This window comes from Anoplolepis gracilipes, chromosome 2 (assembly GCF_047496725.1).
Source record: "Anoplolepis gracilipes chromosome 2, ASM4749672v1, whole genome shotgun sequence".
NCBI lineage: Eukaryota > Metazoa > Arthropoda > Insecta > Hymenoptera > Formicidae > Anoplolepis > Anoplolepis gracilipes.
This window is the reverse complement of record NC_132971.1, coordinates 12,375,284-12,392,944: the sequence shown is the minus strand read 5'-3', so window position 1 is coordinate 12,392,944 and position 17,661 is coordinate 12,375,284. Positions and strand designations below refer to the sequence as shown.

General features: G+C 33.9%; 1 protein-coding gene across 4 annotated transcripts in view; it reads right to left on the bottom strand.

Moving 5' to 3' along the window:
• Nucleotides 1-577: 577 nt before the first annotated feature.
• Glurib (Glutamate receptor IB) overlaps nt 578-17,661 on the bottom strand; it is a 266,800-nt gene continuing 249,716 nt past the window's right edge. For 2 of the 4 annotated variants that reach the window (XM_072910165.1, XM_072910173.1), the window contains 8 exons: nt 16,940-17,163; nt 15,141-15,353; nt 11,443-11,641; nt 11,073-11,317; nt 9,173-9,419; nt 8,829-8,903; nt 6,409-6,468; nt 578-4,820 (listed from right to left, as the gene is read on the bottom strand). In XM_072910165.1, coding sequence (XP_072766266.1) covers nt 4,746-4,820; nt 6,409-6,468; nt 8,829-8,903; nt 9,173-9,419; nt 11,073-11,317; nt 11,443-11,641; nt 15,141-15,353; nt 16,940-17,163 — 1,338 coding nt within the window. In that variant the 3' untranslated portion in view covers nt 578-4,745. Of the gene's footprint in view, nt 4,821-6,408; nt 6,469-6,933; nt 6,989-8,828; nt 8,904-9,172; nt 9,420-11,072; nt 11,318-11,442; nt 11,642-15,140; nt 15,354-16,939; nt 17,164-17,661 lie in introns of all 4 variants that reach the window. The other 2 variants (XM_072910169.1, XM_072910167.1) reach the window with 2 other exon arrangements.

The window sequence follows — 17,661 nt, the reverse complement described above, 5'->3', positions numbered from 1 at the left end:
TCTAGAGTCCGTTCTTGTAAATTGTCGAGCAAAATGAAATGTTTGTTCGGTTTCGCCGCGACGTATAAAACTCGATATTAATCGGTTGACTATTGCAAGTACAATATAATATAACGTCCGAATATTTCCTGCTCCCTGTGAAATGGGAGCAACACATAATCACACAATTACAATTACAATTATGTAATCAAGTAGTTATACACGAAAATGCAAAACTCTCTGTCTCTGCACGTCTCCTCTGGATGACAATTTGGATAAACGAATGTAAGTGCTTTTACAATCAATCAGATCTGAAAGATTTCTGCTTCGATCAGATTTACCGCACGAATAAAATTCCAAATAAAATTGTTCGAGAACCATCCATCGAAGACGTATATCGTCGAGTCTCTGCGATTTAGTGCAGGGACGAGGGAAATCCGGTGGATTGCATATTCGCTCGCGATTGGCTCATTCACAAGCAACTCCTTGTTACATTGCTTCGCGATTTTTTTCGTCGTAAGTTCGGGGATAGAAAAAGTGTCACGATGAACATTAACACGAGAAACGTCAACGATAACGAACGATCGGGACACGACGGTTTTTCGATCATTCTAAATCACTCGCGCATACACGTCCTATCGATTTAACGTGATTGCGCGATAATACATACACCTGTTAGTTAATCACACTGGGCATTCGATATAATCTTGGGGTGATTTCTGTTTTTTTTTTTTTTTTTTCGCTCGACGCTCGATTCCTTCTAAACTTCCTCCTCGTAACATCATTATGCACGACGTTTAACATTATCCTTGTTTTTTTTTTTGAACGATTTAATATCCGATACGCATTATCTATCGCTTTATTAATCGGTGATAGATAACAATTATTCGTAATAAGAAAGTCTGACGATATGATAGATTGATCGCTCTCGACGACCGCCACGAGTAAATCTTTTCTACTAAAGTGAAGAATATATATATATATATATATATATATATTATATATACCAGGTGTCATGTAATTAGGGAAAAACCTGCTAATGGCAGATTCTCGAAATCATTTGGCGACTATTTTTCTTCAGCGAAAATGTCGAGGCATCAATAATTTCCGAGTTATAAGTGATTGAAAAAAAGGCACTTTTTGCAAACTAAATTTTTTGAAGTTAAAAATTAAACAAAACTTCTTCAGTTAATTTGAGATAGAGTTTACTCTAATAGAATTTTAATTTAAGGCTTAATTACAAAGATATATAATGACAAAAATTGGAAGCAAAAAATGATGATGTCTCTCGATATTTTCGCTCAGGAAAAATTGATTCCAAATGATCTTAAGAATCTATCATTAGCAGATTTTTCACCAATTACAGGACACCCTATATATTTTCGTTCCGCGATTGTAGTTCGATTAGCACGATTTTTCTTTTTAATTCTTGCAACTGTGTTTTTGCACTAAATTCGTATATATTGTATGCAATAAACATACAATATAATTGATTATTATTTGATCAAAATTTTTGAAATGTACTCTTTATTTTTGTCTGTTGGGAAATAAATTTAAATGATTATTTCATGTTGTAAAATCGTGTTTACCGACATACATCGAACAGAATGACGAGTATGCCGCGTGTAAATTTCAAATGATTGCAAGACGCAATGTAAAAAAAGTTCGTGATAAATTGGCAATCCGGTGATATTTGCGATATTTACAACACGGGAATTGGAAATGTGCATCGAGCGCGTATACCTATTTGTATGGGCGAGGCGACCGTACCTCGGAAAAAGGAAAATCAGCTTTACACGTGGCGGCTCGTAATTTGGCTTCCGATTTCCCCCGCCGTCACGTCCGACACTGAGGCGAGCTAAATTGCGGTTATTTTTATATGCGACACGCGTCCCCGAGCGTTTTAAAATTCAGCACGATTCTAATTATCGATTAAGCTTGCGCATCGTAAAAAACGATGTCCCTACAAAGTGTGTCTCGCAAAAGGTTGCTTCATTTATTCCGTCGTTAAAATTTATACGCGTCGATTTGTCGATGTTCGCCAACAAATATATATATATATATATATATATATATATTGTCGAACGTGTACATACATATACAGGAATTAATCTGAAACACGAGATTAACGCGAGATCGTTGAATCGTGTAAATTTGATCCTCTTGTAACTTTCTAATATCGAATTATTCGTATTTTTGCGTCCTACATTGTTGAAATAAACGATATCCCCTGTGTGTGAAATATCGATATTTCAAATGTTAAACAATATATTACTGTATATTCACAGCGCTTGAAATGAAAATATTTTAACATCATGATATCTATAACAATTTTGATTGCTAACAATCAGTGCTATTTAAATAGTCATGAAAGTAAGTTATACATGTCTTATAAACTTGTGATAAAGTTGTTTGATTAATATTTTGATTAGTACTTTTTTTTTCCTCAGTTCGTACACACATCAGAGTTCCTTTTTCCTTTTCATATATTATACAAAATGGCACATTATTGTTTGCTGAAATAGTTGCAAGTATCGAACTCTCCGATCGATAAAGTGTTAAAGACGGTTTATGTAATCACACAATCTCCTTAAGAATGTACATATTTGCAGTGTGCCTGTCGTAGATAATGTAGCGTCGAACTATATGGGCGGGAGATATCGTCTCTTGGCACGAAACCAACAACATGACCGTAAACATCGTTTCGGCGAACCAGATCGCGACGATCCGTCGACGCACGGTAAGTTCCATCTTTGTGTTACTTGTATGTAATGATAAGAGAAACGAGAAGCTGGGGATACCTGCTGTCATTCATCTGTCAATCCAGACCGATCGACGCGATCTGACGCTGTGTGTTAGGTACTTATAACGCGTTTACACGAATTAATAAATTCATACGTTCCACACGCACTCCATTATCGTGACTCGCACATTCGTTTTCTCAATAAACGTCTATAAGTATGTATATTTATATATTTGCATTTATATATATATATATATTTATATTTATATATTATATACTATATTTTTCGCTCACATTCACGCATCGGTGCGATTGTACGCCCGTCTCTCTCGGTTAAAAAACTCATGTGAGATCCCACTCTCTCGCTCATTGCACAAAATAGTTACCCCCTTATTACACAGTAATCGGTAATCGGTAATTTTTATAATAATAATTATAATAACTAGTAATAATAATAAGAATAATAGGTTGCGTCGTCGTCACGATCGACAGTCTCTTTTGGCACGTGACGTTCTAATAATAAACGGCGGGCTTTCACCGCGATTTCATCTTCTCTCTCATTTATCTTTCAACATTGAACGCCGTTTTATCTTATCGCGTGTTCCTTTTTTGCTTGTGTTGTGGCAGTAAGTGTGTAGTTCAAGTTGCTGGTTGCACATGCACCCATCCCAGGACCATCATTATATTATCACGACTTCATCGTCGCCGATGAATTCGGTTTCTTCATTTTTTTACTTCTTTATTTTTATTTGATTCGCTCGTGGATATTTACAATGTACAAAGGATCCGGCAGACAGGAATTTTCATGTCGCCGCTGCAGATCAGCTTTAATCGAAGCTTGGGAAATACTTTAATTATAATGTGTATGTCCTCGAGCGACGACTTCGCGACGAAAAATTCCGCCGATTTGTATTGAGGATGTGGCTGCCCGTTCTTCAAATCTCAAGCTCATGCTCCGACATATTTTCTATATTGATTTACTTTTTGATAAATATTAAAAGTCTCAAGATATTAGTTTGTAATAAAAAACGTGATAATAATATACTAATTTTATAAAATGGTAAAATATTGTAGAAAATTTGAATTTTGAATGTTGTCGCATTTATAAAAAATGGCATTTTCCAATCATCGGCCAATGTTCTCTATTTTCGATGAATGAAAATTCGTAGATAATTCTTCGCATTAGATGTATATCGTTCAAAGTGCGTGATTAGTCGCCGATAGTAATGTTTATAGTTATCAATATAATTTACTTTACTTATCAATCCTGCTGGCAGTCATCAAATAATCCGAAATCTCGAGTAACGCAACGCGGGTTTTTTCAAACATGCCGATAATAATTGTTATTTGCATAATTCCTTATTTAAAAAATCATGCCTTTCAATATTTATTAGAGGAACTAGTCTCTTAACTTTTCTAAGTCATTTAAATACGCATCGTCAATGAAATGGCTACGGAACCACATTTGGCATCGTGGTAAAAATGTTACAGCACAATTTTTTCTCTTCTCGATTTCTTAGAATCATACAAAATCTTACAATTATTGCTCTATAAAAATATCAATGTTTCACTTCGTTACTCGAGTTCAGATCATTTAAAAAAATTTCCGGGCAAAACTGCAAAAGGAGGGGCTACTTCATCGAAAAATATCTCAGCGATACTCCAACAGTCAAGATCATCATGACGGAAGGTCGCCGATCGTTATCCCCGTTTCTCTTCGGCATCTACGTGATGTATTCTGGCGGCTTGTCGCTGAGACCGGCCCAATGTCGCGGCGATGCTGGTGTCCAGGGTACCGCTACATCGAGGGCCGCGATGTTGTGCTTTCGCTGAAATAGGTACTTGGGGCTCTTGGTGAACTTCTTCGGGCTCTTCGGTGGCGATTCCGCGAAGGTCACGCTCCTCCGCGGTCTGCTACCCCTGGGCGGCGGGGGTGGCGGCGCGGGCGCCACCAGCGGGGGCGGCGGGGGCGTGGGCAGCGAATTAGCGGGCGATCCGTCGCTCGAGCTCTCCGGATAATAATTTACACTTGGGTATGTGTATTGCTGTGCACTTGGTCGCCCTCGGTGTTCCCAATCGCGTTTGCTGGAGCGTAGTACTGGAAATTTCAACGTCGGTGATTAGGATAAACGTTAGGTTAGCCAGTTTGAGCTAGTAACCTATCGCAGTTTCACGATTATCACTGGAGACCAGAAGTTTTTGGATTACATTTTGAGTTAAGATAAGACAGGGTAATAATGTTTTTTTTTTCTTTTAATTGTTTTTTAAATACTGTCTTATTTTTACGATTATTCGATTGTAAAGGCTTTTTTGTTTAATCGAATTTGATTACTTTTTCCTAACAATTAAATTCTTTTATGATATCTGTATAATAATAATATGTTATTATAGATCCAAAATTTTAATTAATGTAAATATTGACAGTTTTGATAACCGGTCATGTTTGGATAATCTGAAAATTGAATTATATGCGACGGTACACTAGCTCAGGCGTACACATTGATAATAAACGGTAAGAATTTTATATGTGACAAAATTTTCGGCAGTGGTTCATGACAGAAATTATGTGAAAAATTGCAAGATTATATGTGATACATGTGATACATGATATGTGATTTTTTTTATCGTGAGTGAGATCTATTGTTCCATATCTTTTTTTCTAATATTCAGATTTTGCAACTTATGTCTTAATTTCATTAACAATGCATTTTTAATTCAAAAGATACAGATGTGCGGATATTTTATTCTTGTTTGTGATAGCAGTTACTGTGCTATTGATGTAAACTCTGGGGTTTATCCACACATTTTGTTTTAATTTTTCTGAAATAAATATCGAAAGAAACGTACGACAAGTTATGACAATGAGATATGGGTATCACAATTTTTCATGACAAAAGTACTTAGAGATAAACCGAATTAATCTTCTTTCGTGGCTAATCAAGCAAATAAAATACGAAGAGAGTCGACAAAGTGACCCCGAATTTACGCTATTTTTATATTTGTCATTTGTCTAAAAGCTTTGCATATGAATTTTAAAAAATGCTATGTGCCGTGATATTCGAGAAATTTATTCATGTCGTGTCAAACGAGCGCGAGTGATCTTAAGAAAAAGATCGGAACCTTGATAGAGGAAGCTCCAAGTGAGTAAGTGTGGAGAAAAATGTTGGGTAAAGTTTGACAGTACACGCAAGATAGTTTGACGTATAAACGGACATATTACATCATCTAAAATAATAATATACGAAAATATACTACAATAACATTTATACTGATGCTATTGTTAAAATATTAAACTTTATGACTAACTTTATCAATCTTCCTTAAAACACATATTTGTTAAATTTCTGAATTTTATTTTTAACGAGTTGTCAAAAATTGATGTGTCAATTTGCAACATTCGTTAATATTTATAAACATTTATTAAAGGTTATATTTGTGGAAGATTGCTAAAATTGGTAAACAAATTTTAATATTAAGCAACTGCAAAGTGACGCGAAAAATTCGAGAGAAAAGCAGCTCTTTTGCATAGGTACTATTCAACTTTGAAAGAGGAGCGCAAAGGATACACCGTGCAGAGACATATCCACACATTGTGACGTAGTAATGTAGGGAGGTAAAAAAAAATCTGAGATCTTCAAAAAATTTCCTGCGGAGCTCTTGATGCACCATGGTCTCTTCAGTCATACCTTCGGCGCGAACGTAGTCAGAGTTGGCACCTCCGCAGCCAGTACTCGTTTCTTCCCGCGCTGTGAAAGGAATCAATGTTACAAAAGATAGGAAATTCTGTGAAGATCTCAAGATTTTTTTAAGTCCCTACTTATTTCTGTTTCTTTTTTTTAAATATACAATATAATATATTTAAGCAAAAAACTTACAACATTCTTATTGCGTGATGTAAATTCAATTTGTGTCAATAAAGTTACTTATGGTATTTTTTTAAGACTAATTACTAATTTATATTAATTTACAAAAAAAAAGTATGTATATGTGTACAACGAACATCGGTTCAAACATCCTCAAAGGACGGATAAACATTTCAGGATTTGTGACGGTGGTGTGACTTAAGCCAAGCCGCGACTATATCATGCAGAAGCTTTTGACGCACAGAAAGCGAAAGAGAAGGGGAAAGTGAAAAGAGAACGTGCAACCGAGTTGGAGAGAAAAAGCAAGATATGTAAAGTGGGATTAAAATTAAGGACGAGAGTACTCACATATGGTCCCGGGAAAGGCGCATGCATCCTCCGTCTAACTCTGCAGTCCGTACCACTAGAGAGACAAAAACCCAAAAGTAGAACGAAACGCAAACTCAAACGAGCAAATTTTCACGCCCCCTCCTTTCACGTTCACCACGAGTAGAAGAGAGAAAACAGAAAAGAGCGCAATACATCCAGCCAGCCGCACATCGCACGCACGTACGCATACATATGTAAATATATATATATATATATACATATATGTGTAAAATATATGTACGTCAAATATGTATATGTCGTAGCCAGATTCGTCTTTTAATAAAAAACATCTAGGTATTTTATTAAAGCGTGGTCACATTCTCAAATTATGGTTAAAAATGAAATGTTTCACAATCTGTAGCTAAGAATTTTAGTCTTTTTATAACAACTCACTTGTCAAATGCAACAATTTGTACGTTGTTTTAAATTCTAGCTGGTTTATTTCAGTCGTTTTATAAATGACACGTGCTTTTACCGACATTTCTATGGCTGTGCTATTTATTAATAATTACATTTGTGTCATAAAGGGATTATTTAGAAAATGTTAAACTAAAAAAAATATTTTATAAACATGAATGAGATTCTAAAAGACAGTTGACAAGAATACATTTTATACAAAGCTTGAAGAATTTTACTCGGGTACTTATTATGTTTAAGATTTTTATTTATGTTACTTTTTATAAAATGTTATCTTTTATAAAATATTTTATAAAACTTTATAAAACTTTTTATAAAATATTTTATAAACATTATATTATTTTATAATCGTAATAAATGTGTTTATACAAGCCTAAAAATTTTCTCATTTAACACACATACTTATCTATTAATTTTTTATAAAGAAATAGCTGTTCTAGAAGAACATCAAACGACTGAAATATAAACCAGCAAAAATAACGTTCAAGTCGTTTGAAAATATTGTTATTAGCGTTTTATAAAAATGCTAAACATCTTACCCAAATTGTAAAACATTTTATTTTTAATCATGATTTAAAAATTTCGCCACACTTTATAAAATGCCTAGATGTTTATAAACAGACAATTTTGTAATCTGGCTACAAGATATATTATATGTATATCGATTGGTCATTCAGTTCTCCGGTTGATCGGTCTCTTCGACACTGAGGCTGAAACTCTAGAACATTAAATGTAACCAGCTCGAGTCTGACGTAACTAAACGACTGTGTGTCAAACGTTTACGCTGCTAACTGCATGCCAAGCGTACTCTATGTCGTTCATCTATATAATGTATAAATATAATGTATAGGTATTTCGTATATGTATATATGCGTATGTATAATGTACGATGCTCTTGTTGCGAATGTATGTTTTATGATATACATCGATACCTTTGGTTCGAGACCGAAGTAATTGTGCGACGAAACGCACCGCCGATCAAGAGCCCTATGCACTGGAGTATCTTTCGTCCTCTTACAGAATTAATGCATAATTAAACAAAAAATTTGATAATTAGTATGATAATTAATTTGCTGGAGAAACATTCATGTATGCTATCGCAGCGATAATATATAGTTAGTTATGTCGATAGTTTGTGTTTCATACTAATTGCATGTTTGCATGATACATTGAATCAACTACGCGTATGTAATTTTGTCATTATTATTAATCGTGGTAAATATAATACTTGCTATATTTAATTACCCCAGTTTGATGCGCGTATGAAGCAAATATATTGTTATAAATATCATCATAAATATTATCTGCTTTGCATGCTTAACGTAATATTGTTTTATTATTCCCCCTAGATCGGCGGAACGTTAAGTCGAAGTGTCTCTTGCCAAACAATCTCTACTGATACCGTATGCGAATATGCGTATGCGAACATAATGATAAATTTGATTGTTATCACTTACCCGTCCATTGTCGAAATCGCGACCACCACCAATGGTTAGTCGTGCTTTCGCCTTCATCGCGTCTGACAATGGTATCTAAAAAAGAATGACATTTCGTGAATGATATATATATATATATATTTATTTTATAAAAGTTTTATGATTTTGAATTGGCATCTAAAATCTCATAAATAATACAGAAAGTCAAAATTATAAAAATAGACATTTAAAAAAAAATTCTTTTCGCGTTACATAAAATTATCTTTTAATAACTTAATTTGTTTTACCTTCTTTTATGATCAAGTATATGTATAACAGAAGCGTATAAAATTATGTTTCCCTTATATTTCACAGCATCTTATTACCTTCGCTCTTGTCGCCTCTGTGTGCGACTTGTAGCAGAATTCCAGAAGAGCTACAGCAAGCGCCAGAAGGAGACCACCGATGAGGATATAAAATATTCCCGCTACGTTGCTCAGCGATAATTCGTTTCTGGCAACGTCTGGCTTATCACCGTGCCTGCATTCCGTTCTTTCGTACCACCATCGTTCGACTAGCTTCGCCAGTTCTCCAGTTTCCTTCAGCGACAGCACCGCCAGGTTTATGGGATCCCTATTACCGTCAAGTTTACGGAATCGTATCATATGTTAAATGTCATCAAATGTATGCTACACGAGGAGAAAATATCTACAAAAACGCGTTATTTTTATAACAATTTTCTATCAGGTATCCCTGCGATATCATCAAAATATAAGACATAAAAGTATGATCTAATTATGTGCAAATAAGTAATCGAAGAACATCTAATAACAAGATTTGTTCGAAAAAGTTAGGGAAAACTTTCTTCAATTATATGCTTTTCGAGAGGAATATCGATTCTAAAGTTTCTGCTCCAATCTACGAGAAGAAGTAGAACGGTAGACTTGGGAAATGAGATTAAAATGAAGCCATGGTATGTTATCTGTCGATGGGTGTATAGGCAGACATAATAAAGCTGCTGTTTGCATACTGCCTTCAATTACCTGTTCGATGATCCCGAAGACAGCGCGCGAGCCGCGGGGGCGAGATCGAAACGTTACACAAAACGTCAAGGGTCGCGCGGTTAAAAAATCAATAACATGCAAATTTGCGCGTAATACGCGTCTCAGCAGCACTCTAGTCACATTATGAAAATTAGCCCAGCAATAAACACTTATTTATGTATTTTTCTAGTTTGTTTAACTATAAAAAATTAAACTGTAAATATGTATATCGTTACACGTCAATTTTGTTCTTGCATTTGTAAAATTTCAGATGAATTAACATACTGAATTCCTTTGTGTGACTTCATGATTTTCCTTTCTTATTAAACCTCAAAAAAAAAAAAAAAAAAACAATTTTAATTAATGTTAAAATTAGTTAGAGAATTTTATATTTTGAAAGCCTCTTTATTTAAGAAGCTCATAATTATTAACCAACGTTAATTAATAAACATAAAATAATCAAATTAAAATTGGCTTCATTATTTTATTAAAAAGACTAAATAAAAGAAACTGCTGCGAGACTGGTTCTGCTTGAAAAAAATTATAAAATCAGTAAATGTAAAATGAAATACCGAACGGATCTGACTTGTACAGGGAGGATTATGTTAACATGCTGTCGAAACATGATATGAAATGGTGTTGGTTAAAGGTAAACGTATTCCCTAACGGTTAATGGCATGGAAAAGAGGGTACGAGTTTTTCTATGCTAATTGCGCGTAATGATGTGCGATAACATTCCGAACACGGTGGAACGAAGAGCAAAAAGCTTTGGAAGAGACAAAGGCAAAATGTTCGCACGAAAGAGAGAAAGAGAGAGAGAGAGAAGGAGAGAAAATATACTAGAAGATCTCTGTTTCACTATGATGACTACAAAACCACCTTAATTACCTACTTTCTCCTGTTCGACGAAAATATATCAAGTGTCTTTTCTGCCACCGTCGTCTCAGACGAGAAGCGGTAAGTAATTGTTAATGTAGGTGTAAAATTATTTCGACAGATCAAACTACTAATTCATGATATATATATATATATATATATATATATATATATATATATGCAACGAACAGCTTATTGTGATTAGAATATTAATGATGATATAAAAAAGTGTATTTATAACAATTACCATTATTAATTAAAATTGAGTGATTAAAATTTTCTTCTTTGTTTCTTTAGTATCTTAATAAAATTTAAAAGAATGAAAATAATTTGTTAGTATTGTAAGGCTTCAATTGTACGCGATTACCTGAGAGGGGATCCTAAGGGTGTCGCGACACCGAATCCCTTGGCGTCGAGATTTCTTCCGACCTTCATCGTGTCGCAGGGCTCTCTCTCGTTGATGTAGTCGTTCGTCGGGCTCTCAATTAAAAGTGCGTATTTGCCTTTGCTCGTTCTCACTCTTCGTATTCCCTCCTCGTACGATTTTACGAACACGTGCTTCCGCGAGTTCATGAACTCCCACATCTTGCTATAAAGACCGATCTGAGATTTCTGCAGAAATGAGGGAAACATGAAGCGAAATGTCAGTCCAATTGCTAAATGCGCATTAAAATTTAATAAATGTCCGTAAAACGGAATTAATATAAGAGATTCAGTCATTGCTCGTGAATACTCACTCGAAAAAAATCCATCGTAGCTCCATGAGCGAGAGTGCCATACTGGACCTCCGTCTGCGCCGCTAAATCCTCGGGTGAGTTAATTGGAGTGACCATTCTCTCAATGGTTAAAAATGCAGCGAGATTTGCGGTGTAGGAGCATATTAAAATCAGAGTGAAAAACCACCAGACACTACCAGCTATGCGCCCAGATATGGATCTGTTGATTAAATTATTTAAAAATTATTATTTTAGAACAATAAACATAATATAATTTATAGAGACTTAAATATTCAGTAAGATAATATTCCCCTCTTTTTTGTAGACAAGATACTGATAAACAAAAAATTCGACAGAGATCCTTAATTACGTCTGCTCATATCGACCTAAGTCTCGGATCTGCGTGAGATGAGCATCAAGAGAGTTGGGTGGAGGGGCAAAAGGGTGACCGAAGGAGAAGAGAAACATAGAGAAGGTGGGCAGGGGGATGGTGGCCACTTGCGCGGGTTCCACGAAATTTACAATTCATATCGCCGCCACGCGAATATTTAAACCATTAATCAAGAGAGCTAGCAGGATGGGGTGGTGCACTGGATACAGCCAAATGTAAATTAATTGAGACCCAGTTTCGGAGTGAGCACGCGGTCTGCTTCACGTAAACGACAAAACACGCGCGTTCACTTTTGTTGCGACCCCATAGGAATGTATGCAGTTTTGTAAGACAGTGTTTCTCAACCTGAATTTCATGTTAAGATAATAGCACTAATATTAATCAAAGGCTGCAAAAATAATGATAAATTATATTGAAATAGAAATCAAAATATCCTGTTTGGAATTTAAACTGGAATAGAAGCAAATGATAATTTATTATAATATTATTTCACTTTTAAATAAGTCTGATAAAGTGATATTGGCACAAGTTGTTATATTCTTGACACAAAACTATTATATTTTGACAATGTAAAAGTAGAAAGTAGGTAATGGAACATTATTCAAAACGAGATATTAATTTTAATAAATTAATATTTAAGAAATCAATTCAAAACAAGATTAAATTTTAAATTTTAATGAAACATACATTTTATTCAACTAACAAATGCATTATGCGTATCAAATGTATACATTTAATGCTTAAAGAAGATGTGATTTGAATTGTATCGTGTAATGCGCAATATGCTTTAAAGCACAATATAACACTGTCACGTGAATGTTCTATTCATGTTGGACTTTCATATCCAACTAGAATGTTTTGAATATGCGAGCAAATTACGCTTTGTTTATAGATGTGGCACTTGTCCGCAGCCTGAAGTGTTTGCTCGAAATCATTATCTAACCTGCAGCGTTATATTCCGAGAAATATATACATATAGTTGGAACGTACATTTCAAAACAATGCTAACTATATTTCTTTGAAAACAATAACTTTTGTGCATCGAGTATTATGATAAGACTGAAATTTATTATATGTCAGAACATATAAGTCTCAACAGGCACTTTGAAGGACAGTTAATTTAAAAATGTAAAATTTTTCAAACTATAAAACAGCCGAGAGAAATCCTTCTCTTTGGTTCTTAATATACTCAACTTTCACAAAGACCATCTCCATAATTTATAACTCTTTAATTAAAAGAGAGAAGAATTTCTTGTTACATCTTACTATTTCTTACTTGATTTATTTATTGTCAACTCTTTAATATATTGTCTTTTTGCTTCCTTTGTTAATTTATAAAAAGATATTTTCTCAAATTTTCTCAAACCCATTTAAATAATAATAATTGTGCCGGTTTATCGATCTCGCTAAACTGATGTTATAAATATTTCTTTGAAAGCGTGCGCGAATCGACGTATAACTTTATAAAATCAAATCTGATACAACATAAACACAGAGAAAGGATCATCGCGTAATAGCATGAAAAATAAAGTTCATAAAGCATTAAAGGATATGCAAATAAATACGTAATCGACGCATGCGTTGCGTCTGGAGTTTTTGCATGTGTAGTGTATTTCATTCAAATGAGTACGGTCTCACGCGGCCATAATCGTTCAGTGATTATGAAACTGATCTAAATTACTCTTTCTTCACGATAAGGCAATTTTATTGCGAATGTTGTTCTGCAAAAATTGCACGCGTATATAGATTTAAAATTAATTAATATAAAATCAATTACAATTATTTTAAATAATATTCTAGTTTCTTTAATCAAACCAATGCTTGCTCAAGTGATTTGTGTCACTAGGAACGAGCATATTTGATTGTACTACATCTTTAACGAATGTACAGTAATTCATAGTTTGAGCACCTTTGTAGCATGAGTGAAGCAGTACGCGAGATAAGAGCGATTGAAATGTTTGCTAACGAGAGTATAATGACGGTACTGATGATGATAACGCGTATTTATCGCGAGAATAATGTAGAGACATGCTGTTGCAGGCACAAAAGACCAAATAATATGTGATTTATATATTTGTAACAATCGCGCATGTCCTTAAAACAACAAGTGTGTAATAAATCAACAACAACAATGAAAGCTTTTAAACTCAAGATATACACAGGATGTCCCAGAAAAATCCGAGGTCCATTTTAATGATAAATACTTTGACAAACATACGCGATATATCGATTTATTTACATATTCAACATATGAAATAAAATAATCAAAGCGTAGATAACCTACTAAGATATTTAATTAGGCCGTATTTAACACGAAATGTTGAAAAGCCTTTTCAAGTCAAATGTCCACCTGCGCTTTAACAATTTACACGAGAGATTTTAAACGTCAACCGGAGAGCTCTTATAGAATCTTGCCCGATTCATCCTATTACCGGGTTGTACGCTTGACCTATCCCGGGTAAAGGGAGCTATTCTCCCTGTGCCTTTATGTACTTACCTGCGCTTATGCTGCGGAAACGGAAACGGAGGGAGGCAGGAGTGGGTGGCTATAATTAGCCGAGAAGGATGTGAGAGCCACTTGCGCGCGCCGGTCACTTTCTCTCTCTCTCTCTCTCTCTCTCTCTCTCTCTCTCTCTCTCTCTCTCTTTCTCTCTTTTTTTTCACTCTCTCACGGGTTTATATCCATGACCCCCACTCTCCGGATAAATATCTAAACGCATCCTCGAATCTCTTGCTAATCGCGAAATTGCACGGTTGCACATGCTTTGTTTACACGAATACTTCCATGTGCTAATGCATTTTTTAAACGTCGGCTTCTTTGATGACTGCGTGAGATATTTTTTCTGCAAATATCAAGTTGCCATATTCGTTTCGGTTTCCAATATTCCGATAATTGAACTTTAAATTAAATTTCTAAAATTGATGAGATTGACAAGAAAAAAAAAAATATATAAATTCTGTAAAATTAATAATTAAAAGAGAGACAAAATTTTGATGTTATTCAAAACAATATTGGTAATTGTAATATCAAAAACAATCAAATAAGTAAAAATGTCGATCTAAGTACAATTTTTTTTTACTAAGATAAATTTGATTTACTTCCGTGCTGAAATATATTAATAATTCTCACCGCAATTTATTTATTAGATGGATAAAGACTCTTTGATATGCAAGCGTCATTTATTAAAAACGACGATTAACATTCAAAGTTTGTGGCCCGAACATGAAAATTAAAAAAAAATTAAAGTTTGAGCTTGTGTAACAGGAACGTTCGTTCGCGACCAAACGTTAATTACTGTCGGAAATTAATAACACGAGGTATGTTTACCTGGGCGAGATATCGCAGCCCTGTTGCATAAACGCTGCCAGAGCAAACCAGAGGCTATTTACGATACTGAAGTCGTTGGCCATACTGGAAGTTGGCATGTGAGGTGAACCTTGCGGCGTATGCGGATGCTGCAAACTGGGATCGTTTCGTCCGCTAATAGCTGAATCCGTGCTACCGCTGATGGTGAGAACCCTCCATTCGTACGGTGAAAATCTATAATATCATTAATAACAGGTGAAAAAATTAGAGAGAACATTATTTGAGAGAATATACTTTTTTAATTAAAAATATAAAAATATTTGAATGATGTTAAAGATGTTTAAAAGATCGACCTCTCGTAGACTTTTATAGTCATTACATTTTATGAAAATATCTAGATAGATTGTACAATTTTTTGAAGGCTCTGATCAATTTGGAAACGATTTTTCCTCAGTGAAAATGTTAAAGCATCAATAATTTTCGAATTATAAGTAATTGAAAAAGAAGAGTTTTTCATAAAGTAAACTTTCTAGAATTAAAAAATTAATACATATGTTTTTAGTCAATTTTAAATGAGGCTTACTTTAATAAACTTTTAATAAACTGTTACTTTAAAGCTTAGTTACATAGACGCAAAAATTGGAAGTTTGCAAAAAATAAAATTTTTTCTTGACATTTTTCGTTGAAGGAATCATTGTCTCCAAATTGACAAGAGAATCTGTTTTTGAAAGAAATTTTAGGACACTCTATACATTATATCTATCTACGTATATCAAGCATATACTTATTGAAAAATGACTGTTCGTAGACGTCAGTAAAAATCAGTTAATGTTGGTATTCCACATAAACTTGATGAGATTGCGTGTTCTAGTCGATTACATAAATAAATTGTTTTACAACAGTAAGGTAACAAATGATTGCCTGCCAATGTCAACAAACCAAGAGTTGCCCGTAATTATGATGGAAGATGATAAATGTATTTTGAAAGTAATTCGTTATCCACATCTAAAAGTAGCTATAAGCAGTGTTTTCAAAGTGAGGGTCTACCTCAATTCTAGTAATATTTTTTTTTCAAGTAATATCACGCACGTCGTATTAGCATCAGCCAATTGTACCAAGTTTTAAACGTTGGCAATCAAAGAGTCTCATTAATTAAGAAGCCACCTAAAAAACTTTCTCGGCTTGCTCATTATGCCTTCGTTAAAGCAATCGAGGGCTCTCGTGAACGCTTCATCGAGATTTCCTTCATATCAGTGCAAAAATAACGAGCAATTTAGAACATAATTATTTTTTTCTCTTTTTTTATCCTCATGCATTAATGTCTGATAACTTTTCGTCGAACAATTCGATCGCGATTGTGATAAGAGACAACGAGAATATATTACGGCATATGTGTCGACATATTCTGCTGACCGCATCGCGATAAATGCACCTGTAATTGCTGCACCTTGACACGTAACTATGTTAGTAGGCACAAGGTCTGTAGAGCTAACCAGGATAAAAGTGGATAAATTGAATGACTGTTCTAATTAATATGAAGTAACAATAATTTGTTTAATTGTAAAAGTCATTAACTCAGTTTTCCAAAATTAGTGTAGCTGTAACTATCGAGTTAAAATGATGTAAGAAAATGTGTAAGAGATGCAATAAAACATGTTATAACAATCATTAGTATGTAAAAAAGAGATAAAATGATTATAAGCATTCCATATCGATTTGTTTTGACTCACGTTATATTATATTTAATTTAAGGACACACTTTGTTTGCATATATTTTACTTGTAAGAAAATTACAAGTTTCGGGATAAAAAGTTTCTTACCTCGACACAATAAACAGGACGATAGAAACTGCGATGTAGGAAAAAATGACGCACACCCAGATCTCCTTGCTCAGCGGATTCAGAAAACTGAAGACTCCGGATTTTTGTTTGATGGGTTTTTTTATCATAATGCTGATGCCAAGAGACATAAACGGTTTACTAAAATCGACTACTCGTTCGCGTTCAGAGGTGATAGTTATGGGAGCAATCGCTATGTCGGCTTCCTGCAAATCAAAAGTAGAACAACTGATATAAATATCAATATGCAAAAGTGATAAGATACTAATTTTTAAATAATTTAATTTAATTTAAAAATCCGATTATATCAAAAAATTAATTTAAAAATAAACTTTAAACAGATTCAATTTTTTTTTTTTAAAGCTGACTATTTTAAACATAATTCGAAATTTTACGAGCCAGATAATAATGTGTCAGTTTCATAGAAAATTAATTTTAAAAATTATTTAACATGCACAAATGCTTCTTGATCCTTATAAGTAATCCAAGTATTTTATATGGCAATAATTAATTATGATAATACATGTACATATTTTTCTGCAGTACAATTTATTATAATAATTATGCATAATACGTAATTAATTAATATCTTACAATTAGTTCTGCATATAATATTTCTATTCTTCAATTATTGTTATGCTCATGATTCTAAAGCTATTTAAATAATATAATTTAAAAAAAATTTTATAATACTTTAAAAATCT